The 24976-nt window shown below is 55.9% G+C and overlaps 1 protein-coding gene across 1 annotated transcript; it reads left to right on the top strand.

The window, feature by feature from the left end:
- Positions 1-1130: 1130 nt before the first annotated feature.
- On the top strand, positions 1131-24529 carry TRIM38 (tripartite motif containing 38). The gene is given in 16 exon segments (XM_084866505.1): positions 1131-3248; positions 4696-4791; positions 5811-6041; positions 11765-11787; positions 11872-11984; positions 12483-13174; positions 13176-13358; positions 16299-16829; positions 17665-17760; positions 19130-19360; positions 21302-21324; positions 21409-21521; positions 22016-22707; positions 22709-22908; positions 23043-23077; positions 23823-24529. Coding segments are annotated over 16 exon segments (4215 nt in total). The 5' UTR covers positions 1131-2819; the 3' UTR covers positions 24350-24529.
- Positions 24530-24976: the final 447 nt, after the last annotated feature.

Raw genomic sequence — 24976 nt, 5'->3', positions numbered from 1 at the left:
GGCATTCACAGATCAACATTTCAGTGCTGCAACTCAATATATTTAGATTTAAGTGTTTATCATTTGATTTAGTAGACTTCCAAGTTCTTTTAAAAGTTTCTAGCCGTGTCTGCTCTGGGCCTGGCTGCTGCTCTGGGTGTGGCTGATCCGGACCTGGCTGCACCACACGCGTAGGCTTAAAATCATTTCCTGTTTTATTTCTCCGAAGTCAGCTGAGGCCCCACCGGAACTGAAAGTTTCATTTTTTGATTGACCACGGCCTGATCAGCGGCTGCTCCAGGCCATTCCCTACAGCAAGTACGTGGCATTGGTTGTGGCCCAGGTACTGGGGAGGGTCCGGGTGGGTCTCCCAGGGAGGGTCCTGACACCCAGTGTGTGGACAGGAAGGAGGGTGCAGTGGTGGGCCAGGGCGGCAGGGAAGAGTGGGTTTCAGACACCAGGGCCTCTGGACTCTGTCCCTCCAGGCCTCTGCCCGGCCGCCCTTCCTGGAGGCTGCTTTTCTTCCACCAAACTCCAAGCTGGTTCAACCTTAGGAGATCCCAGGTGTGAAGGGAGGGGAGTGGAGGCTGGGACAGGTCCCCGGGGCCCCCAGAGGGCAGGCACTGTACTGGGGACACAGCCTAGCCACAGAGGACCCAAGTGTGTGCCCGGGAAGTCACCCGCCCAGGTTGGGGCTTTGAGCAGAGACTGTGGCTGGGAGGCTGCCCTGGTGACAGAGGAAGAGGCCATCCATGGTCTCAGGGATTTGGCTGTTTTCCCACCATTGTCAGGTCCAAGCAAGGTCGCTCTGCAACCTGCCCGCCTCCCTCTGCTCCCAGGAGGGCAGGCCTGGCTCTGAGGAGCTGCAGCCCTGGGCCAGGGTCCCAGGTTCCCTCCTTCGCTCTCAGGTTCCTGGGTCCTCCCTCGAGGAACTTGGGGTGTTGTCTTCCCATTTGCCTCCTTCCCCTCAGGGTTCCAATTGCCTGGAACTTCTCCTGGGAGACAGTCCTGGCTGGAGGGGAGAGGTCACCTGATTGGTACTCCAGGACCTGCCCTTCTCTACCCAGATCTGGTCTTAAACTTTTTTAAAAAAATATATTTTTATTGATTTAAGAGAGGGAGATGGAGAGAGAGAGAGAGAGAGAGAGAGAGAGAGAGAGAGAGAGAGAGAGCTCTGTTTACATAAAACAACCCATTGAAACCTTTAGTATTTTGGTGAGTTTACTTGAGCAAAACTGTGGACATATGCCGGGAAGCAGAACCTCAATGAATTGAGATAACGCTCCAGAGAATGGAGGGTTACATCTATTTTCATACATTGCCATCAAAGGAAAGGGACTTAGGGGAGTTACATCAAATCCATTGGTGACAGATTAGGGAGGTGTGAGAAAGCGAAGCAGGAAACCTCTGAGATAGGGTGAAAAGTGAAATGATGATGGATGCAGGATACCTTAAGGTAATTAACAGTTGGCAATTAATTTGATAACCCTAGCAATGAGGGAATGTCCTAATGTCATTTTACCCCTGAGGGGTCAGAGGTAAAAAGGAAGTTAAAAGTTACCAGACATCTCCAGATAGGTTATCTTAGAGGAGAAAAGGCAAATGGGCTCAATAAATATCTAAGTTGATCTCTGTCAGAAAAAATATCTGCCTAGGACATGACTACCCACTATAACCTGTTTGCAGTTAACTATTTAATTTTCAGACCATCTTTTGTGGTTATTTTAGGTCTCTGAGTTTGCTAGACTGCCACGCAGGCCTCCCCTGAGCTGGCCAGGTTAGCATGTGGCTCCTTTTGTCCACACCTCGATGGTCCATAGGTCGACACTCAACCTCTGAGCCAGCAGGCCTAGCACCTCTCAGGTCAGGGAGGGCCTGGAGGTCAGTCTTGTTTACTTCCGGGTCATCAAAGTTGGGTTTCACTGGACGAGATTTTTCCATTGTTTCTTACAAAGAACGGAAAGAATGGCAGCTGGAGAGGGAGAGAGAGAGAGACCTCGGGAATTGAACCTAGAAAAGTTAGTGAGCAGTGGACACTCTGCTACTGAGTGCACTGGCCAGCCTTCATCCTCTGTGGTGGGAAGTCGGGGAGAGAGCCTGGGGTGTGAGGCTCAGTGGGTCCACAGTCACTGTTCCAATGGAATCTCCCGAATCCACCTGGTTTCTTAAACTGCAAAGAAAGGATCCTGGAACCAGTTATTCCTGATTATTCCTCATGTTCCTCAGGGGAGAGAGTCTCCAAGGCTCTGACAGTCCTGGGGGGCATCCCGCCTCGCTCACACCCTACCTGGGTCTGGGGTTCCAACACCACCTTCCCCCATGACGGATGGTCCATATTGGGGATTCATGCAGCCCCCCGACCCCGTGGTTATGAAGCAATTGAAATATATCCAGTCCTGTCAGGTGTGTCTCAGTGGATTGAGCATTGGCCTGTGGACTGAAGGGTCCTAGGTTTGACTGTGGTCAAGGTCAGTTACTGGGTTGCAGGTTCCATCTCTGGCCCTGGTCAGAGTGCATGTGGAAGGCAACCAATGGATGTTTCTCTCTCTTTCTCTCCCATCCCCACCACTCTCTCTACAAATCAATGGAAGAACATCCTCGGGTGAGGATAGCCCTGAAAGTTAAATTCTATTTCATTGTTGTCAATGGAGTTGGGGTCCTACCCTGTTCCACAGTACAGCTGCTCTCTGTATCGTCTACATTGCAGATCTTTCTTCCTCCAGATAATCCTCAAGGCTCATTGGGCCTCGGCAGCCGGTGCCCAGAGGAAGCGTGGGGTGGGTGCTCGCTTTGTGCTGTGAGGAGCCTTTGGGTCCGACATTGCAGGACTCGGCAGAGGTATGGCGTCGGCCACCACCAGCAAGAAGATGCGGGAGGAGGCCACCTGCTCCATCTGCCTGCAGCTGATGGCCGAGCCCGTGAGCATCAGCTGTGGCCACAGCTACTGCCAGGCCTGCCTCCTGAGCTTCATGGGCCCGGCCTCCTCCGCGCTGAGCCAGCAGGACACGAAGACCTTCTCCTGCCCCCAGTGCCGGGCTCCCTTCCAGAGAGGCAGCCTGCGGCCCAACAAGCAGCTGGGCAGCCTCATTGCCACCATCAGGGAGCTGGAGCTGGAGCAGGAGCAGGAGCAGTTTTGCCAGGAGCACGGGGAGCGGCTGCATCTCTTCTGTGAGGACGAGGATCAGCTGATCTGCTTGTGCTGTGAACGGGGCCTGCGGCACAAGGGCCACGCCACCTCGCTCGTGGAGGATGCAGGCCCCGTTTACAGGGTGAGTGCCTCCTAGTGTGCCCAAGACCCCATCATCCAGCCCAGTGCCCCCTCGTGTTCCCAAGACACATATGATCCCGCCCAGTGGCCTCTCGTTCGACCGAGAACCTCATCCCCCAACTCAGGGTCCCATCATGCTCCACTACCCCTGTCTTCTGGTCCAGTGCCCCCAAGTACACCCTGAGACCCCATCATCCAGCCGGAGGCCCAAGATTGGGACCCTGAATTCTAGCTTTCCTTGTGTGTTCTTCTAGATGAGGTGGGCGGTGGAGGGGTCATGGGGCTGGATGGGGGTGGAGGGTTGGGGTAGAAAGTGGCAGGAAGGTTTAGGCTGGGACATCCCTGAATCCAGTAGGGCTGTCCAGCCCTACCTTCCCGGGTGGTCAGACTTACACAGGACCCCACTGTGCCATGAAGTGGTTCTTGCTCTAGAGTGCCAAGCACTCAAATGCAGATATGGGTGGTTTTTTGTTTTCTTTTGTTTTGATAATCCTCACCTGAGGATATTTATTTTTCTATTGATCTTTAGAGAGAGTGTAAGGTAGGGGGAGAGAGAGAAAAGCATTGATCTGAGAGACACATGGATTGGTTGCCTGGTGGACATGCGGCGACCAGGCCAGGAACTGCAGCCGAGGTATATGCCCTGACTGGAATCCAACCCAGGACCCTTCAGTTCATGGGCTGAGGCTCTATCCACTGAGCAAAACCAGCCAGGGCAGCACCTGCACATTTTATGACCTCATAGGTGCCTGTAATGAGATGGAGCCGTGTGTGTAGGGAGGGTGGGGGGAGTGAAGAACAGGGACCAAGCCCACCTCGTGGGCATCTATTAGGGAAGACTCACAGGGAAAGGACAGCCTGGCTCCCCTGGCCTGGGTCGTGGGAAGGGGAACCCCGGGGTGTGGGTGATCTCGGGGAGCCCTCCCACAAGTGAGTCCTGAGGAGCCTACACACTAAGCATGTCGCCCTACAGGCGTCGCTTTGTGGTTGACCATCCATCTAGGAACCCAGAGGTCACGGTGGGATTCCTGGTCAGGGCACAGGCCTGGGTTTCAGGCTCCATCCCCTGTGTAGGGTGTGCAGGAAGCAAGTGATCCATGATTTTGTCTCATCACTCATGTTTCTGTCTTTTTCTTCCTCTCTGAAAGCAATAAAAATATATACATATTTTAAAAAATTAACGGCAAGTTTAACTGTGAGCCTGAAAGGGCTCTCCATGTGAGAGGACCCGTGGCAAACCCACAGCCAGGGGGCAGGGGCGAGTAGGGAAAGGCAGGTTGGCCTTTCAATCAGCTCAGTCTAGGTGCCCACAGGGTGTCCTGACTTTTAATCGAGAGGTGGACCAGGTGACATTGGACAGAGAGCCTCAGGCACGGAAAGTCAGGTCATTTCCGTGAGAGGGAGCAGCGAGGTGTGGTCAGCAAGCGTAACTCCATGTCTCCCTCCAGGAGCAGCTCCAGGAAGCGGTGAGGAAACTGAGGCAACTGGAAGAGGAATGCGCCAGCCAGAAAGCGTTCACGGCCAAGCAGATAGCCGAGTGGAATGTGAGAATGGGGGCTTCTCGCCGGGACCACTGAGCAGGAGGCAACAGTGGACATCTCTCCCACATTGATGTTATTCTCATTCTTTCTCTCCCCACCTTCTCTCCCTCCCAGTTCCCACTCTCTAACAATCACTGGAAAGAACATCTTTGGATGAGGATTAACCTCAGCCACAACAAAAAGACACGGTTTCTTGGAGTCAAGCTCTTTTCTGTACTGGCTTAGGTGTAGGGTCTGACCAGGCATAGCACAGTCACGGTGTCACTGAACCAGAGGAGGCAGGTGAAACCCTGAGAAGAAGCCATTGTCCTTCATTGTCTGCATGGATGAGAACTCCTCCCCTGCCCCTCAGCCTTCCAGCAGGAAATGGCCAGGAGGGCAGTGCCTGTCAGAGATGCAGAATCACATGCCTGTTTACTGAGAGTCATCCCCACTGGATTTCCTACTTTCTTTCTCTTTTCTTTTTTACTAGAGGCCCGTTGCATGAAGATTCGGGCAATAGGTCTTTCCTCACCTGGCTGCTGGCACCAGTGTTCCTCAGGCTACTTCCTTCTTGTTTGCTACCGCCTCAGTCCGCATGCTTCACTTCCTTCTGACCAGAGCACTGCTCCTATAGCTCCCCCTTCCACTTCACTTCCCCTTATAGCAGGCATCCTGACCTGCCCAGGGGCTCTGCTCCTGGAACCATGGGGGCAGGACTACAGCCATCACTGACTTGCTAATTTGCATATTCCCTCCTGATTGGTTTTTGGGCATTGCAGAGGTACAGTTAATTTATATATTTCCATTTTGTTAGTGTTGATTTGTATTTATTTCAGAGAGGAAGGGAGAGAGAGTTCAAAACATTCAAGAGGAGAGAAAATTATGGATCAGCTGCCTCCTACACTCTCTCTACTGGGGATGGAGCCTGCTACCTGGGCTTGTGTCCTAACCGGGAATCCCGCCGTGACCTCCTAGTTCATAGCTGGACGGTCAACTCCTGAGACCTGCTGGCCGGGCTGAGCATCCTCTCTTGACTCTAGGAGAAGATAGAGGCTCGGAGACAGAAAATCCAGGAGGACTTCCAGAACCTGCACAGCTTCCTGAGGGACAAGGAGAGCGCATACCTGAGGAGACTGGAGAGCGAGAAAGAGCACACACTGGGGAGGCTGAGGGAACGTGAGGCCAAACTGGGGCAGCAGAGCCTGGAGCTGGAGAGCCACATCCTGGAGCTGGAGGAACGATGCCAGGCCTCTGCCAAGAAGATGCTGCAGGTGAGGCTGTGCCCTGGGACGACGCCAAGGTGGCCAGTCTTGAGCTGCTACAGGGGGAGGGACGTGGGGAGCGTGGGAACAGGCAGAACTACCTGCCTTGCTCAGCACTGGCACATCAGTGTGGGGGATGTAAAGGCATATTGCTCTTATTTTTATCTAGTTATTTTGTTAATTCTCACTCAAGGGTATTCTTCCTTTAGTTTTAGAGAGAGTGGGAGGGAGAGGGAGAGACAGAGAGAGAAACGACAATGTGAGAGGGACACATTGATTGGTTCCCTCTCATAGGTGCCCCAGACCTGGGCTGGGGATCAAGTCTGACAGGTGCAACCAAGACAGGTGCACTTGACCCCAATTGAAACTGCGACCCAGCAGTCCATAAGCCGGCACTCTATTCACTGAGCCCAACGGGCTAGGCACATTTCTTTTATTTTTACTTGTCATTTTTTAAAACATTTTTAAAATTCATTTTGAAAAGTTTGGGAGCTAGAGCCGGCTGGGCTGCGGCCCTGGGAGGGGGTCCAGGGGGCGGTGGCCCTGGGGATGGGGAAGGAGCAGGAGCTGCTGGAGGCGGCCCGCACCGGGCACCTCCCGGCCGTGGAGAAGCTGCTGTCCGGGAAGCGGCTCTCCTCGGGCTTCGGGGGCGGCGGCGGCGGTAGCTCCGGAGGCGGCGGCGGCGGCCTGGGCTCTTCGAGCCATCCCCTCTCCAGCCTGCTCAGGTAACATGTTATCTTAGAGGAGTACGAATTTGTACATATAATTAATAAAATGTGTTCAGTGTTTGTTGCTTAAGAAATAACTTGACAAGAGGATCCAAGATGGCTGCTCGGGTATACACCTAGCCGCAGCAGCTCACAACAATTTCAAGGGAATACAACTAAAATGTAGAGTGGACATTGCCCAGAGCTACAGGTAGTCGACTGACTGAAAACTCTACAATAGGAAGGAGGGAGAAAACCAGAAGGAAAATCAGAGGAGCTGAAAAAAAGCCTAAGGTACGGAGACATGTTGCGCGCTCGCACGCACGCGCGCGCGGAGAGGTCGCAGCTGGAGAGGAGGAGAGGGCTGGGTGCTGCCTGGCGTTCCCTAGCAGGAAGGAAATAGAACCCCCAGCCTGGGCTGAACCCCCGAACCGGCAGCGCTGAGCCCCAAGTTATGTGCCAGACCCTGGGGACCCAGGCTCCGGCAGGGGGAGACAATCCCGGGGGACGGCGAAATGCGGGGCCCCCGGAGTCGCGCGCACATGGCGCGCAGAGGACTGAATGTTGACTCTGATGCTGGATTACCCTAGCCGGAAGAAACAAAGCCTCCGGCGGCAGCTCTGAGCCTCAGTCCAGACTGCCCCGAACTCCAGGTCTGGGTCAGTCCCTGGGGACCCAGGCTCGGGCAGGGGGAGACGGAGCTGTGAGGTGGAGTCCTGGGAGCGCGGCGAAAGGCCGAGCCCCCGGAGTCGCGCACACTGTGCGCAGAGGACAGTCTGTTGACTCTGATCCTGGACTCCCCTAGTGGGAGGGAGAAAGAAAGCTCCAGACTGGAGGAACGCCACGAGGAGCAGGAGCCCCTGCCGGACACCGGCCAGCCGGGCGCCAGCAAGGAGCCGGGCGACGGGGCCCCCAGTGGGGGGGGTGCCCCTGAGCCTTCGACTGCTGAGCGCTGGCAACGGAGCCAAGGACGGGGGCTGCTTCCTGGGCGGCGCCGACCCCGGCAACAGGCTGGAGCAGCGCGGGAGCCCACGGAGAACAAAGGGGTGCCACAGGCCAACCTGCTGAGCTCCCAGGACAAGGAGGAAGAAACCAAAGAAGTTCTCAATGTGAAGAAATCAAGTGAGAGCAAATGATAGTAAAATTACTTAAGAAAGAATACAAAGAAGATCTTGAAAAATCAAAGACTAAGTCAGAACTCAACGCACCAGCCAACATTGCAACATAAATGCGTTTTGTTTTGTTTTTTTTTAAAAAGAAAAAAAAAAGGAGAAAAAAGGGACAGAATGTTGGAACAGCGGCGACCAGGCCTAGAGTGGCCAGGCACAAGGCAGTGGCAGCTGGGCCCGGAGCAGCAGTGGCCAGGCCCCAGAGCAGCAGCAGCCAGAACAAGAGCATCAACGGCCAGCACTGGAGCAGCCAGACCTGGGGCAGTGGCAGCCAGGCCTGAGGCAGAGGCGGCCAAGCCCAGGGTGGCCAGTCCAGGAACACCCAGACACGGAGTGGCTGGGCCCGGAGAAGCCCGGTCCAGAGCAGCCGGGTTGGGAGCAGCCAGGCCCAGAACAGCAGTAGCCAAGCACGGAGCATCCAGGCTGGGAGCGGCCAGGCTCGGAGCAGCCGGGTTGGGTGCGGCCAGGCCCGGAGCAGCGGCGGCCAGGCTGGGAGCGGCCAGGCCCGGAGCAGCTGGGTCTGGTGTGGCCAGGCCTGGAGCAGCGGCTGCCAGGCTAGGAGCGGCCAGACCCGGAGCAGCAGCTGCCAGGCTGGGAGCAGCCAGGTCCGGAGCAGCCGGGTCTGGTGTGGCCAGGCCCGGAGCAGCGGCTGCCAGGCTGGGAGCGGCTAGGCCCAGAGCAACAGCTGCCAGGCTGGGAGCGGCCAGGCCCGGAGCAGCTGGGTCTGGTGCGGCCAGGCCCGGAGCAGCGACTGCCAGGCTGGGAGCGGCCAGGCCCGGAGCAGCCGGGTCTGGTGCGGCCAGGCCCGGAGCAGCAGCTGCCAGGCTGGGAGCGGCCAGGCCCGGAGCAGCCGGGTCTGGTGCGGCCAGGCCAGGAGCAGCGGCTGCCAGGCTGGGAGCGGCCAGGTCTGGAGCAGCAGCTGCCAGGCTGGGAGCGGCCAGGCCCGGAGCAGCCGGGTCTGGTGCGGCCAGGCCAGGAGCAGTGGCTGCCAGGCTGGGAGCGGCCAGGCCCGGAGCAGCGGCTGCCAGGCTGGGAGCGGCCAGGCCCAGAGCAGCCGGGTCTGGTGCGGCCAGGCCCGGAGCAGTGGCTGCCAGGCTGGGAGTGGCCAGGCCTGGAGAAGCGGCTGCCAGGCTGGGAGCGGCCAGGCCCGGAGCAGCCGGGTCTGGTGCGGCCAGGCCAGGAGCAGCGGCTGCCAGGCTGGGAGCGGCTAGGCCTGGAGCAGCGGCTGCCAGGCTGGGAGCGGCCAGGCCCGGAGCAGCCGGGTCTGGTGCGGCCAGGCCCGGAGCAGCAGCTGCCAGGCTGGGAGCGGCCAGGCCCGGAGCAGCCGGGTCTGGTGCGGCCAGGCCAGGAGCAGCGGCTGCCAGGCTGGGAGCGGCCAGGCCCGGAGCAGCAGCTGCCAGGCTGGGAGCGTCCAGGCCCGGAGCAGCCAGGTCTGGTGCGGCCAGGCCAGGAGCAGCGGCTGCCAGGCTGGGAGCGGCCAGGCCCGGAGCAGCAGCTGCCAGGCTGGGAGCAGCCAGGCCCGGAGCAGCCGGGTCTGGTGCGGCCAGGCCAGGAGCAGTGGCTGCCAGGCTGGGAGCAGCCAGGCCCGGAGCAGCGGCTGACAGGCTGGGAGCGGCCAGGCCCAGAGCGGCCGGGACCGGAGCAACCGGTCCCAGAGCAGCCGGGTCGGGTGCGGCCAGGCCTGTAACAGCAACAGCCAAGTCCAGAGCAACTAGGTGGGGAGCGGCAGTGACCAGACCCGGAGCAGCTGGTTGTGGAACGAACCAGAGCAACAGAGGCCAGGCCCGGAGCAGCCAGGCCCGAAACAGCTTGCTCCTCGCCTGTACCTGCCCACGGCTGCCTCTCAGACATGGCTGGAAACTTTTGCGGGAACTTGAGGGTCTGCTGAATCAAGTGATGAAGGCTTAGATCTGGATGTGTTGAGTTAGTATAGCGCTGGGGTGTTGATCTGTGAGTGCCTTGGGTGGGGCCTGGATGAGGCTGGTTGACCTATTTGAAAATGTCTTTTGTGTGAAGTGTATCATTGGGCATGTGGAGGTATTATTGATATGAGAAAATGCTAAGTAACAGATTTACTATCTGAAAAGGGATTTACTATCGGGGAAAGGGAGGGAGGAAGAGACTGAACATAAACTGTGCACCTATGGATGAGGACAATGGGGGATGGGGAGGGGGCAGAGGGTGGGGTGGGAACCTGGTGGAGGGAGGAAGAAATGAGGAACCTTTGTAATAATATGAACAATAAAGATTGATTTAAAAAAAAAATAAAATTCATTTTGAGGGGAAGAATGAGGGAGAGAGAGATAGAAACATCAATGATGAGAGAGAATCATTGATGAAGACTGCAACCTGGACTTGTGCCTTGACAGGGAATCAAACCGACTTCCGGGTTCATAGCTTGATGCTCAATCACGAGCTACACCAGTGGGGCTAAGCCTATTCCTTTTAGAATATTGGAAAGACGAAAACATACAAGGTGCCTTCACTTGTCTACAGGGCTATCTATATAAATCAGAAAATTTTGATTTGGCTCCAAAATCCAGTGGATAGAGCATCAGCCTGAGGACAGAAGGGTCCCAGATTTGATTCTGGTCAAGGGTATGTATCTTGCTTGCAGGCTTCTCCCTGGCCCAGACCCTTGTCAGGCCTCGTGCAGAGGCAACCAACTGATGTGCTTCTCTTGGGTGAGGGTCAAGAAGAATAAAATCTCCTGCTGGTAGAGGGGTGGGTTCCTGGCTGAACAGACTCCCGATATGGCTTCTGCTCCAACGTGCCTGGGTCCCAGAGCACACAGTCCTGATGGTCAGGTGATGGCGGGGACCAGGTGAGGCTGCCCTCATAAGTGATGGGTGAACCTGTCCTGCTGGGTTATCCTACCAGCCTCAGGAAGGTGAACCTCCTTTCCCATCAGTCTTCCCTGGTGTTCCTCTCTGGTCCGGCTGGGATAACTGGAGAGTGCCCAAGGGTGACCATGTCTCATGGCAGCTCCATCCCTGTGGGTCATTGTGGCTGCCATCTCAGTGCCCAGTCTGGGTGCTCCCACCCAGCACTGGGAGGCTTTGTGACACGTGGCCTCTCTTGGGGTGAGCCTGAGGGATGTGAGGCCAGAGGGAGCACGGGGGCTCCCCAACCCTCGTAAGCAACCCACAGTCTCTCCAACACCTCAGCAAGGAGGGTGCCTGGCTCACAGGTTGAGCTGTGTCCTGTCCGCTTGACCGTCCCAGAGGCCAAAGTGGAGATCCTTACACGGGGTGTCCATCAGTTATCCGGAAACCCCGGATGGGCTGGGCCGCCTGTCGCAGTGTCCAATCACGAAGGCAGGTTGAGGTCTATGAGGCATTTACTGAGAAGGCCAGCCCACCAAGCAGACAGGGAGCTTTCAAGCATCAAGTGCTGTCTCCCAGCAGCTGCAGGGACAGGAGTGTAAAGGGGGAGGGGCTGGGATGCTGTGTGCAGGCCTGGGGGGTCTCAGCCGCCCGCTATTGTCCTTAGTCCCCAGATGAGGAGATGGTGCTGATCAGACGGTGTTTTGGCTCCTGGTGACCCTGAGTATGGGTTCTGCTCACTGGACTCACAGCCGAGTCACCTCCCCAATCACATGGCACAGGGCTTGGAAAGGAAACTTAGGAAAAACTTAACCCCTGTTCCCATGTGAGAACCTTACCCCTGATCCGGTACGGGTAATATCCTCAGATGTGAACAGAAGTACTTGCCAGAGTCCTTCAGGTGCTCTATCGACCGTGTTATAAGGCCCATCACACCCGCACCCAAGGCCGGGCTGCCCTGTGCCTCTGGGAGGAGCAGGGACCCATGAGCACGCAGCTCCCTCATTCACCTGTGCCTTTGCTTCCCGCAGGACGTGAAGGCCGCCCTGAGCAGGTGAGTGCTGAAGCCAGGGCGAGGGGAAGTGGGGTGCAGAGCTGCGGGGTGCCCGCTGAGCATCTGTGGCCTCTGCTTGCCCAGGAGCCAGGCTGTGCAGCTGGAGACTCCGGAGGCCCTGTCCTTGGAGGTTCAGACAGAGTGCGAGGTCACGGAGCTCTACTTTGACCTGAGGAAATGGTTGAGGAGCCACCAAGGTGTGTGAGGGCCTGTGACCAAGCGCCCAAGGGACTGAGCTCAGGGCAGCCTCCACCCTGCCAGGGTCGAAGGGTCAAATGGGAAGGTTTCTATCTCATGGTCACCACCCTGAGCTGATGTCCCTAGTTTGAAACAAGGCTCAGAGTCCACAGCACAGGCTGGTCTTCTCTAAAATAAAAGGTTTTGGGAGGGAGGCCCATCTCCAGCCCTGAACCCCAAAGCCAACCAGGGGCCCGCAGGGTTGAGTGCGCATGGACTCCGGGAGCCCTTTGCGTGCCCACAGCGGAAAGGTCCCAGGAGGCGTGCCCAGCCGCCTCTTCCCCACCCTCCCAGGGGACATTCTTAGAACAAACGTGACCCCAGGACCACATCCCCAGCAGAACCGGGAGTCTAAGTCCTCCATGGCTAAACTCCACGTGGTCGTGGTTCCCCTGTGAATGCCCACGCTGTGTCCCAGCGCCCTGAATTCTACCCTTGAGGTTCTTCTCATTACACAGGACCCTGCGAGGATGAGCTCCCCCTGTCCGTATTGGTTTGGGATTTCTTGAATCATCTGAAAGGGCTGCCTGGCAGTCCTGAAACTGACATGAAAGAGTTTGCAGAGACCCTGCGTGGCCGGGTCACCACGGACGAGGCTTTGCAAGAACTGGTGGACGTCCTCTATGAACAGGCCACGTCTGTGCCAAAGTTCCGAGGTGTGAGAGCTCGCCTGTGTGTGTACCTGTACAATAACCTGACCATTAGCTCACAGGGGGGCAGCTTTAGGAAAATGTTCTTCAAAAGATTTCGGGCTGAATGTGACTCTATAGTTCAAGCTGCCAAGGGGGATGAAGCAGCTCGGAAACGCTTCCATGGGTCCGTGCTCTTTCACGGAGAACTTTGTCTTCTGTGGAAGATGGATGGAAAAAGTGGACAGATTCTAGCACCTCTTCTTCGGAGGCTGTTGGATGCCCTCCTCTCTAACCCTGCGGACGATAACCTGGTTTGTGCGGTACAATTACTGAAGGTGACAGGGCCCGCGTTGGAAGATGCCTGGAAGGAACAGGGAAAGACAGACATGGAGGAAGTTATCCGGAGAATTGCAATAGTCTTCCTGGACGCGTCCGACAGAGCAAACGTGAGGAAGATGGTCTTGGAGCTCCTAAAGCTCCGGTCAAGTAACTGGGGCAGAGCCCATGCCCCCTCCGCACCCAAGAGAAGCAGCACCTGAGAACGATCCCAGCTGTTCTGTGTCTGAGCCGCCTCTGGGTGGTGCTCCTCTCACTGCAGCTGATCCCGATGACCACACTTCCTGTCAGGAGAGACTTGAGGATGGTGAGGGAGGGGGGAGGGGGAAGGGCGTATGTAATACTTACTACAATCAAGATTTATTAAATAAATAAAGAGTGACTTGAAAGAGGAGACTCTTTTTCCAGATCGTGAGGAAAATGGACAGATGTGTTGGGCTGGTGACCGAGCTGGGAGGCTACGGACGATGAGGTGGACCCAGAAGCTTTTGCTCAGTTTTGTTGGGAACCAGAGTGTCCGCAGAAGCATCGGGTTCTGTGTCCACGTGTCTGTGTTGGGAAGCTGTGCAGGTGATGGGGGAGCGGAACGCAGGGAACCTGTCACACGTGGACCCAATGATGGATGTTGAGGGATGTGACTAATGTGCACACCTTCACTCGTGTATGACGCTCTGTGCCACAATGAAACTTACTCCCTAGAACTTATAATAAAATAATGTAAAATAAAATAAAATAAAATAAACTGTGTTGCCCTAGCCCAATGCTGATGAGAGAGAATCATTCATCGGCTAGTCCTGCTGCCCAGCACTGGGGATGAAGCCTGCAACTGGGGTGGATGGAAATGGGAGCTCCTGGCTTGTAGGACGCTCAATCCCTGACACATAGGCTGGGCCGTGCAGTCCTTTTGCTCTAAGTGCCGGCCCCACAGTGACCTGGGGCCTCCCTAGATCCCAGCTCCCAGCTGGGTCCTGGCTGCTGGTGATGCTGAGGAGTTTCTGACCCTGCACAGCACCCTGAGGAGGAGGAGGTGAAGGAGGAGGGCAGAGGTCACCAGCCCTTTCCTCCTCCCCCTTCAGACCAGTGATGAAGAATAGGGACCTAAACATGGCAGAAAATAAGATAGCATCCGCCCAGGAGTGGGTGAGTGGGTGTCCAGGGCAGGGAGAGCTGCAGTGGGGCCTGTGGGCTGTGCTGCTCCCCGAGCTCAGACGCTCCTGCTGGCCCAGAGCCCAGGTCCCAGTGACGACCTGTCCCTATTGCTCATGGCCTCAGAAGGCCTTCTTCCCACCACTCCCCACCCTGCCAGGCCCAGCCCAGCCACAGGCACACACCTAGGGCCCAGCTCAGCCACAGAAATATGCTTAGGGCCATTTCCTGGTTTCCTCTCTAAACCCAGCAGAGGCCCCACCCCCACAGAATGCAGTTTCATTTTCCTTTGGAGTCCAGCCTACAGCCTGGGAAGCGGCTGCTTCAGGAGACTCCCTACAGCAAGTGCGTGGCATTAGTGGGGACCCAGGTACTGGGGAGGGTTGGGGCAGGTCTCCCAGGGAGGGTCCTGACACCCAGTGTGTGGACAGGAAGGAGGGTGCGGGGGTGGGGGGACTCGGTAGCAGGAAGGAGCGGGTTTCATACACCAGGCCTCTGGACTCTGTCCCTCCAGGCCCCCGACGGGCAGCCCTTCCCTGAGACCGCTTTCCTTCCACCAATCTCCAAGGTGGTCCAACATCAGGATATGCCGGGTGTGAAGGGAGGGGAGTGGAGGCTGGGACAGGCTCCGGGGCCCTTGGAGGGCAGGTCCTGTCCTGGGGACACAGCCCAGCCACAGAGGACCCCATTTTGTGCCCAGGAAATCACCCGCCCTGGACGGGGCTCTGAGCAGAGACTGTGGCTGAGAGGCTGCCCTGGTGATAGAGGAAGAGGCCACCCGGGGTCTCAGGGATTGGGCTGTTTCCCCACCATTGTCAGGTCCAAGGAAGGTCGCTCTGCACCCTACCCGCCTCCCTCTGCTCCCAGGAGGGCAGGCCTGGCTCTGAGGAGCTGCAGCCCCGGGCCAGGGTCCCAGGGTCCCTCCTTCGCTCTCAGGTTCCTGGGTCCTCCCTCGGGGAACTTGGGGTGTTGTCTTCCCATTTGCCTCCTTCCCCTCAGGGTTCCGAATGCCTGGAACTTCTCCTGGGAGACAGTCCTGGCTGGAGGGGAAAGGTCACCTGACTGGTCCACCGAGACCCACCCCTCTCTGCCCAGACCTGGTCTATCCTTTAAAAAAAATAATTATTGTTTTCAGAGAGGTAGGGAGAGACAAAAACATTGATCATGTTTCCCTATATGACCCCACGGGGAGTGGAGCCCACAACCCAGGCCTGTGCCTTAACCGGGATTGGAACTGTGACCTCCTGGTCCAATAGTCCACACTTCACCCTGCGCCAACCAGGCGGGCGCCTCTCAGGTCAGGAAGGGCCTGGAGGGCAGTCTCGTTTACTTCCGGGTCATCCCACTTCGGTTTCACTGGAGGAGATTTTTCCATTGTTTCTTACAGAGAAAGGAAGGGATGGCAACTGGAGAGGGAGAGAGAGAGAGACCTCGGGAATTGAACCCAGACAAGTCAGTGAGCAGTGGACACTCTGCTACTGAGTGCACTGGCCAGCCTTCGTGCTCTGTGGGGGGCAGTCGGGGAGAAAGGCTGGTGTGAGCCTCAGCGCATCCACAGTCACTGTTCCAATGGAATCTCCCCAATCCACTTGGTACCTGAACTTGAAAGAAAGGATCCTGGAACCAGTTATTCCTGATTTTTCCTCATGTTCCTCTGGGGAGAGAGTCTCCCAGGCCCTGACTGAGGCCTGGGGGGCATCCCGCCTTGCTCTCACCCTCCCTGAGTTAGGGGATCCAACACCACCTTCCCCCATGATAGATGGTCTATATTGGGGCTTCATGCCGCCCCCCACCCCGTGGCCATGAAGCAATTGAAATATGACCAGTTCTGCCAGGTGTGAGTCAGTGGATAGAGCATTGACCTGTGGACCGAAGGGTCCTGGGTTTGACTGAGGTCAAGGTCAGGTACCTGGGTTGCAGGTTCCATCTCTGGCCCTGGTTAGAGTGCATGTGGGAGGCAACCAATGGATGTTTCTCTCTCTGTCTCTCCCCTCCCCACCACTCTCTCTACAAATCAATGGAAGAACATCCTCGGGTGAGGATAGTCCTGAAAGTTAAATTCTATTTCATTGTAGTCAATGGAGTTGGGGTCCTACCCTGTTCCACAGCACAGCTGCTCTCTGCATCGTCTACATTGCAGCCCTTTCTTCCTCCAGATAATCCTCAAGGCCCGTGGGGACACGGCAGCCGGGCGTCCACAGGAAGCCTGTAGTGGGTCTGCAACCTCTGCTGTGGGGAGCTTCTGGGTCCGGCATTGCAGGACTCGGCAGAGGCATGGCGTCGGCCACCACCAGCAAGAAGATGCGGGAGGAGGCCACCTGCTCCATCTGCCTGCAGCTGATGGCCGAGCCTGTGAGCATCAGATGTGGCCACAGCTACTGCCAGGCCTGCCTCCTGAGCTTCATGGGCCCGGCCTCCTCCCCATTGAGACAGCAGGGCAGGGAGACCTTCTCCTGCCCCCAGTGCCGGGCTCCCTTCCAGAGAGGCAGCCTGCGGCCCAACAAGCAGCTGGGCAGCCTCATTGCCGCCCTCCGGGAGCTGGAGCTGGAGCTGTTATGCCAGGAGCATGTGGAGCGGCTGGACCTCTTCTGCGAGGATGAGGGCCAGCTCATCTGCTGGCGCTGTGAGCGCGACCCGAGGCACAAGGGCCACGCCACCTCCCTCGTGGAGGACGCGGGCCCCGTTTACAGGGTGAGTGCCCCCTAGTGTGCCCGAGACCCCATCATCCAGCCCAATGCCCTCTTGTGCATGGCCTGCTATCCTATAGGGGAAATGCACCAGCAGAAGACGGCCTGCCTCCCTGGCCTGGGTGGTGGGAAGGGGTACCCCGAGGTAGGGATGGTCTCGGGGAGCCCTCCCATAAGTGAGTTCTGTGGAGCCTAAACACTAACCATGTGGCCCTGCCAGCGTGGCTCAGTGGTGGAGTACCTAGCTAGGAACCAAGAGTTCACGGTGGGATTACTGGTCAAGGCACAGGCCTGGGTTCCAGGCTCCATGCCACTGTAAGGTGTGCAGGAGGCAGTTGATCCATACTTCTGCCTCATCAATGTTTCTGTCTCTCTCTTCCTTTCTGAAAGGAGTAAAAATATATACATAATAGAGGCCTGACCCTCAAAATTCATGCCAACGTAGGCCTTCCTTCTGGCACCCAGGACCCTTGCTTTTCTTACAGCCCCAGGTTCTTCCGGAAGGTTGTCCAAAAGGAATTCTGACATAATTAGTATAATAGACTTTTATTGTTATAGATTTAAAAACAAAATTAACGGCATGTATTATAGAAGTGTGAACATAGAGAGGACCCCATGGCAAATACACAGCCAGGGGGCGGGGGCGAGTAGGGAAAGGCAGGTGTCCCTGAGCCTTTCAATCAGCTCAGTCTAGGTGCCCGCAGGGTGTCCTGACTGTTAGCCCAGAGGAGGACCAGGTGACATTGGACAGAGAGCCCCGGGCACCGACAGTCAGGTCATTCCCGTGAGAGGGAGCAACGAGGTGTGGGCAGCAAGAGTCACTCCATGTCTCCCTCCAGGAGCAGCTCCAGGAAGCGGTGAGGAAACTGAGGCAACTGGAAGAGGAATGCGCCAGCCAGAAAGCATTCAAGGCCAAGCAGATAGCTGAGTGGAATGTGAGAATGGGGGCTTCTCGCGGGGGCCGCTGGAGGGCACCTCTGGGCTCAACTGCAATCCCCACCCAGTGGGGTGTGTGCAGGAGGCAACAGTGGAAGTCTCTCCCACATTGATGTTCCTCTCGCTCTCTCTCCCCACCCTCCCTCCCTTCCACTCCCCTCTCTCTAACAATCAATCATTGGAAAGAACCTCCTCTGGTAAGGATTAACGACAGCAACACCAAAAAGACACAGGTTTCTTGGTGTCAAGCTCTTTTCTGTCCTGGCTTAGGTGTAGGGTCTGACCTGGCAAAGCACAGTCATGTTGTCACTGAACCAGAGGGGACAGGTGGAACTCCGAGAAGAAGCCATTGTCCTTTGTTGTCCGCATGGATGAGAACTCCTTCCCTGCCCCTCAGCCTTCCAGCAGGAAATGGCCAGGAGAGCAGCGCCTGTCAGAGATGCAGAATCACATGTCTGTTTATCGAGAGCCATCCCCCACTTGTTTTCCCACTTTCTTTTTTATTTTTTACTAGAGGCCCATTGCATGAAGATTTGGGCAATAGGTCTTCTTCACCTGGCTGCTGACAATGGTGTTCCTCAGGCTCCCGGGACCCAGGCCTTTACTCTGGCTCCACCTTCTGCCTTTGCTCCTTCCAGGGTCTGCATGCTTCACTTTCTTCTGACAGAGCACTGCTCATATAGCTCCCCCCACCCCCGCCCCACCTTCCTGTTTATAGCAGGCATCCTGCCCTTTGCAGCTGCTCTGCTCCTGGAACCCTTGGGGGCAGGATGGAGGCCATCTTTGACCTGCTAATTTGTATATTTCCTCCTGATTGGTTGGTGGGCATGTGGAGGTATGGTTAATTTACATATTTCACTTTTATTAGTGTAGATTTGTATTGATTCAGAGAGGAAGGGAGAGAGAGATCAAAACATCCAATAGGAGAGAGAATCATGGATCGGCTGCCTCCTGCATGTTTTCTACTGAGGATGGAGCCTGCTACCTGGGCTTGTGTCCTGACTGGGAATCCAACCGTGACCTCCTGGTTCATAGCTGGACGCTCAACCCCTGAGACCCATTGACCCACAGGCCTGGTTGTGAATCCTCTCTCTCTCTCTCTCTCTCTCTCTCTCTCTCTCTCTCTCTCTCTTTAAATATATTTTATTGATTTTTTATAGAGAGAAAGGGAGAGAGATAGAGAGCTAGAAATGTCGATGAGAGAGAAACATCGACCAGCTGCCTCTTGGGCACCCCCTACCAGGGATGTGCTCGCAACCCAGGTACATGCCATTGACTGGAATCGAACCTGGGACCTTTTAGTCCGCAGGCTGATGCTCTACCGCTGAGCCAAACCAGTTTCGGCTGTGAATCCTCTCTTGACTCTAGGAGAAGATAGAAGCTCAGAGACAGAAAATCCAGGAGGACTTCCAGAAACTGCACAGCTTCCTGAGGGAGGAGGAGAGCGCGTACCTGTGGAGACTAGAGAGTGAGAAAGAGCACACACTGCGGAGACTGAGGGACCATGAGGCCAAACTGGAGCAGCAGAGCCGGGAGCTGGAGAGCCGCATACTGGAGCTGGAGGAAAGATGCCAGGGCTCTGCCCAGAAGGTGCTTGAGGTGAGGCTGTGCCCTGGGAGGACAACAAGGTGGCGGGTCCTGAGCTGCTCCGGGGGGAGGGACGTGGAGACTGTGGGAACAGAAAGGACTACCTGCCTTCCTCAGTGATTGCACATCCGTGTGGAGTATTTAAAGGTATATTGCTCTTATTTTTATCTAGTTATTTTGTTAATTCTCACTCACGGGTATTGTTCCTTTAGTTTAAGAGAGAGTGGGAGGGAGAGGGAGAGACAGAGAGAGAAACGACAATGTGAGAGGGACACATTGATTGGTTGCCTCTCCCAGGTGCCCCAGTCCTGGGCTGGGGATCAAGTCAGCAACTCAGGCAAGTGCCCTTGGCTGACATTGAACTTGGGACCAATAAGCCCATAAGCTGATGGTCTATCAACTGAGCCATACCGGCTAGGCCCTAGCCACTAGGGCATCAAGGCATTTTTTTTTCTCATTTGTTGTCATTTTTTAAATAATTTTTTTAAAGGATTTTGAGTGGAAGAGAAAGAAGGAAACATAAACAATGAGAGAGAATCATTGATCAAGCCTGCAACCTAGACATGTGTCCTGACAGGGAATCAAACCCTGACTTCCTGGTTCATAGGTCGATGCTCAACCAAGGAGCTACACCAGCAGGGCTAACCCTGTTCCTTTAGAATATTGAACAGACTAAAAGCTACAAGGTGCCTTCACTAGTCTACAGGGCTCTCTATATAAATCGAAAAATTTTGATTTGGCACAAATATCCAGTGTGGTTCAGTGGATAGAGCATCAGCCTTAGGACCAAAGAGTCCACGGTCCCCTGCTGGTAGAGGGGGTGGGTTCTTGGCTGAACAGACTCCTGATATGGCTTCCGCTCCCACGTGCCTGGGTCTCAGAGCACACAATCCTGTTTGATGGTCAGGTGATGACGTGCACGAGGTGAGGCCACTGCGTGAGTAATGGGTGAACCTGTCCTGCTGGGCCCTCCTTCCAGCCTCAGGAAGGTGAACCTATTCTCCCTTCATCCCACGCTGGACTCAGGTCCGGCTGGGAGAACTGGAGAGCACCCAAGGGTGACCATGTCTCATGGCTGCTCCATCCCCGTGGGTCACTGTGGCTGCCACCTCAGTGCCAGGTCTGGGTGCTCACCCCTACCACTGAGAGGCTTTGTGACACGTGGCCTCTCTTGGGGTGAGCTCTGAGAGAAGTGAGGCCAGAGTCAGCTTGGGGCTCCCTTCCCGCCCTAAGAATCTCACATCCTTCCCAACACCTCAGCAAGGAGGGCGCCTGGCTCAGAGGCTGAGCTGTGTCCTTCTCGGCTGATCGTTCCAGAGGCCTGAGTGGGGATCCTTACATAGGTGTCGATCTGTTACCCAGAAACCCCTGGGGCAGACTTGGGCCGCCTGTCGCTGTGTCCAATCACGAAGGCAGGTTGAGGTCTATAAGGCGTCCACTGAAAAGGCCAGCCCACCAAGCAGACAGGGCGCTTACAAGCATCAAGTGCTGTCTCCCAGCAGCTGCAGGGACAGGAGTGTAAAGGGGGAGGGGCTGGGACGCTGTGTGCAGGCCAGGGGGTCTCAGCCGCCCGTTATTATCCTTAGTCCCCAGACAATGAGATGGTGCTGATCAGACGGTGTTTTGGCTCCTGGTGACCCTGAGTATGGGTTCTGCTCGCTGGACTCACAGCCGAGTCACCTCCCCAATCACATGGCACAGGGCTTGGAAAGGAATCTTAAGAAAAACTTAACCCCTGTTCCCATGTGAGAACCTTACCCCTGATCCCGTAAGGGTAATGTCCTCAGCTGGGAACAGGAGGAGAACTTGCCAGAGTCATTCAGGTGCTCTACCGACTGGGTTATAAGGCCCATCACACCCGCACCCAAGGCCGGGCTGCCCTGTGCCTCTGGGAGGAGCAGGGACCCATGAGCACGCAGCTCCCTCACTCACCTGTGCCTTTGCTTCCCACAGGACGTGAAGGCCGCCCTGAGCAGGTGAGTGCTGAAGCCAGGGCGAGGGGAAGTGGGGTGCAGAGCTGCGGGGTGCCCGCTGAGCAGCTCTGGCCTCTGCTCCCCCAGGAGCCAGGCTGTGCAGCTGGAGACCCCGGAGGTCCTCTCCTTGGAGGTTCAGACCGAGTGCGAGGTCATGGAGCTCTACTTTGACCCGATGGAACGGTTGAGAAGCCACCAAGGTGAGTGAGGGTCTGTGTCCAAGTGCCCAGAGGACCAAGCTCAGGGCAGCCTCCACCTTGCCCAGGTTGAGGGGACAAATGGGAAGTTTTCTACCTCATGGTCACAACCCTGAACTGCCGTCGCTAGTTTGAAACAAGGCTCAGAGTCCACAGCACAGGCTGGTCTTCTCTACAATAGAAGGTTTTTGGAGGGGGGCTTTCTGTAGCCCTGAACCCCAAAGCCAACCAGTGGCCCGCAGGGTGGAGTGTACACGGACTCTGGGAGCCCTTTGCGTGCCCACAGGGGAAAGGTGACAGGAGGGGTGCTCAGCTGCCTCTTCCCCACCCACCAAGGGGACATTCTTAGAACAAATGTGACCCCAGGACCACATCCCCAGCAGAATTGGGAGTCCGAGTTGGTCATGGGTAAACCCCAGGTGGTTGTGGTTCCCCTGTGAATGCCCACGCTGTGTCCCAGCGCCTTGAATTCTACCCTTGAGCTTCTCATTACATAGGTCTCGGCAAGGATGGTCTCCCTCTGTCCTTATTGGTTTGGGATTTCTTGAACCATCTGACAGGGCTGCCTGGTAGTCGTGAAACTGACATGGAACAGTTTGCAGAGACCCTGGGTGGCCAGGTCACCACGGACGAGGCTCTGCGGGAACTGGTGGACGTCCTCTATGAACAGGCCACGTCCGTGCCAACGTTCCGCTGCGTGGGAGCTCGCCTGTGCCATTACCTGTCCCGTCACCTGACTGTTAGCTCACAGGGGGACAGCTTCTGCCGAGTGTTCCTTCGAAGATGTCAGACTGAATGTGCCTCTATAGATCAAGCTGCCAAGGGGGATGAATCAGCTCGGACAGAGTTCCATGGGTTTGTGCTTTTTCTGGGAGAACTTTATCTTCGGCTGAAGATCAAAGGTGCAAAGGTACAGGTTCGAGCAGCTCTTCTTCGGGGACTGTTGGATGCCCTCCTCTCTAACCCTGTGGACGATAACCTGGTTTGTGCGGTACAATTACTGAAGGTGACAGGGCCCGCGTTGGAAGATGCCTGGAAGGAACAGGGAAAGACAGACATGGAGGAAGTTATCCGGAGGATTGCGAATGTGGCCCTGGACACGCCCTGCAGAGCAGACATGATGCAGATGCTCTTGAAACTCATACAGCTCCGGTCAAGTAACTGGGGGAGATTCCATGCCTCCTCCGCACCCAAGAGAAGCAGCACCTGAGAACGATCCCAGTTGTTCTGTGTCTGAGCCGCCTCTGGGTCCAGCGGATGGTGCTCCTCTCACTGCAGCTGATCCCGATGACCACGCTTCCTGTCAGGAGAGACGTGAGGGTGGGAGAGGGAGGGGTTGGGGGAAGGGCGTATGTAATACTTACTACAATCAAGATTTATTAAATAAAGAGTGACTTGAAAGAGGAGACTCTTTTTCCAGATCGTGAGGAAAATGGACAGATGTGTTGGGCTGGTGACCGAGCTGGGAGGCTACGGACGATGAGGTGGACCCAGAAGCGTGTGCTCAGTTTTGTTGGGAACCAGAGTGTCCGTGGAAGCATCGGGTTCTGTGTCCACGGGTCCGTGTTGGGAAGCCGTGCAGGTGATAGGGGAATGGAACGCAGGAAACTTGTCACAGGTGGACCCAATGAGGGATGTTGAGGGATGTGACTAATGTACGCACCTTCACTCGTGTATGACGCTCTCTACCACATAAACTTTATTCCCTAGAAGTTAAGACATAAAATATAAAATAAAATAAAATAAAATAAAATAAAATAAAAGTGTTGCTCTACCTAATTTGGCTTAGTGTATAGAGGGTCGCCTGTGGACAGAAGGGTCCCAGGTTCCATTTCAAGGGCAGGTGCCTCTACCAATTGATGTGTTTGTCTCTCTCTCTCTCTCTCCCTCTCCTTTCCACTCTCTAAAAAATCATTGGAAGCCCAGCCAGTGTGACTCAGTGGTTGAGCATCGACGTATGAACCAGCAGATCAGGGTTTGATTCCAGGTCAGGGCAGAGGACCGGGTTGTGGGCTTGATCCCCAGTGCGTGGTATGCAGGAGCATTGGATCCACGATTCTCTCTCATTGTTGATGTTTCTATCTCTCTCCTCCTTTCCTCCCAGAAGTCAACATAATATATTTTAATAATAATAGAAATTGGTCTAGCAATGGAAAAATTATCCTTGGATGAGGGTTTAAAAACAAACAAATAAAACCCCTGCATAAAAAGAAAAAGAAAGAAAGAAAGAAAGAAAGAAAAGAAACTAAACTGTGTTCTCAGCAAGCAAACACCCAATATTTCTTTCCCCTCTCTCCCCTGCAGTTGGCGTGACTCTGGATCCAGAAACAGCGCATCCAGAACTAATTCTGTCCAAGGATCAGAGACAAGTGACACGGGGGGGCTGCCCACAGGGCGCGGGGGACCCCTCTCCCCAGAGGTTCACAGTCTTGCCCTGCATCCTGGGCCGGCAGAGCTTCACGTCCCGGCGGCAGTACTTCGAGGTGGACGTTGGCGAGGGCGTGGGCTGGGACGTGGGCGTGTGCCTGGAGAGTGTGCAGAGGTTCGTGGAGACTTTGCAGAAGCCCGAGGCCGGCTTCTGGGCCCTGCGGCTGTGCGCCAGGGACGGCTACCAGGCACTGACCTGGCCGCGCACGCCCCTCGGCCTGGAGGAGCCGCCCCTGGTGGTGGGGGTTCTTGTGGACTGTGAGGTCGGGGTTGTGTCCTTCTACAACGCGACCTCGGGCTCCCACCTCTTCACCTTCCCCAGGGCCTCCTTTCCCGGCGTCCTGAGGCCCTATTTCCAGGTTTCCCCGTATTCCCCCCTGTTCCTGCCCAGCCCGGACGAGTGAGGCGAGGAGCAGGCCTCCGTGTGGCTGAGCCAGCAGACAGGAGTATGAAGGCCTAGGGTGGGATTCGGGCCTAGGGTGGGGTTCTCCATGCTATTTCCCTGCCTCAGAGCAGTGCTGGGCTGTTAGTGGATCCTGGGTATATCTTCCTTGTGTGTGTGTGTCGGGGGCTGGGGGGAGGGTGGGGCGGGGCGGGAAGGGTGGCGTGGAGGGGGAATGGATGTAGATATAGAGGCTGTAAAGCCGGGCTGGGTGGCCCAGTGGTTGAGCATCGACCTGTGAACCAGGAGGTCACGGTTCGATTCCCACCTGGGTTATGGGCTCCACCCCCAGTTGGGGTGTGCAGGAGGCAGCCAATCAATGATTTTTTTTTCAATGTCTCTCCCTCTCCCTTCCTCTCTGAAATCAATAAAATATATGATATACACTGAGTGGCCAGATTATTATGCCCACCTGACGTGTGTAGGCAAATTAGCCGTATGCTGCTTTACATGGGATATGGAAGCCAAAGGCCTGTTCAAACACCTTTGCTGTCTGCAGTTACCAAGATAAAACGTCTCCAATTCACACAGGAACACAAGGATGGGACCGCCGAGCACTGGAAAAAAGTCATGTGATCCGATGAGTCAC

This window comes from Pipistrellus hanaki, assembly GCF_964339955.1.
Source record: "Pipistrellus hanaki genome assembly, chromosome: 18".
Lineage (NCBI taxonomy): Eukaryota > Metazoa > Chordata > Mammalia > Chiroptera > Vespertilionidae > Pipistrellus > Pipistrellus hanaki.
The sequence above is the reverse complement of the archived record's forward strand: the minus strand, read 5'-3'. Positions and strand labels throughout refer to the sequence as shown.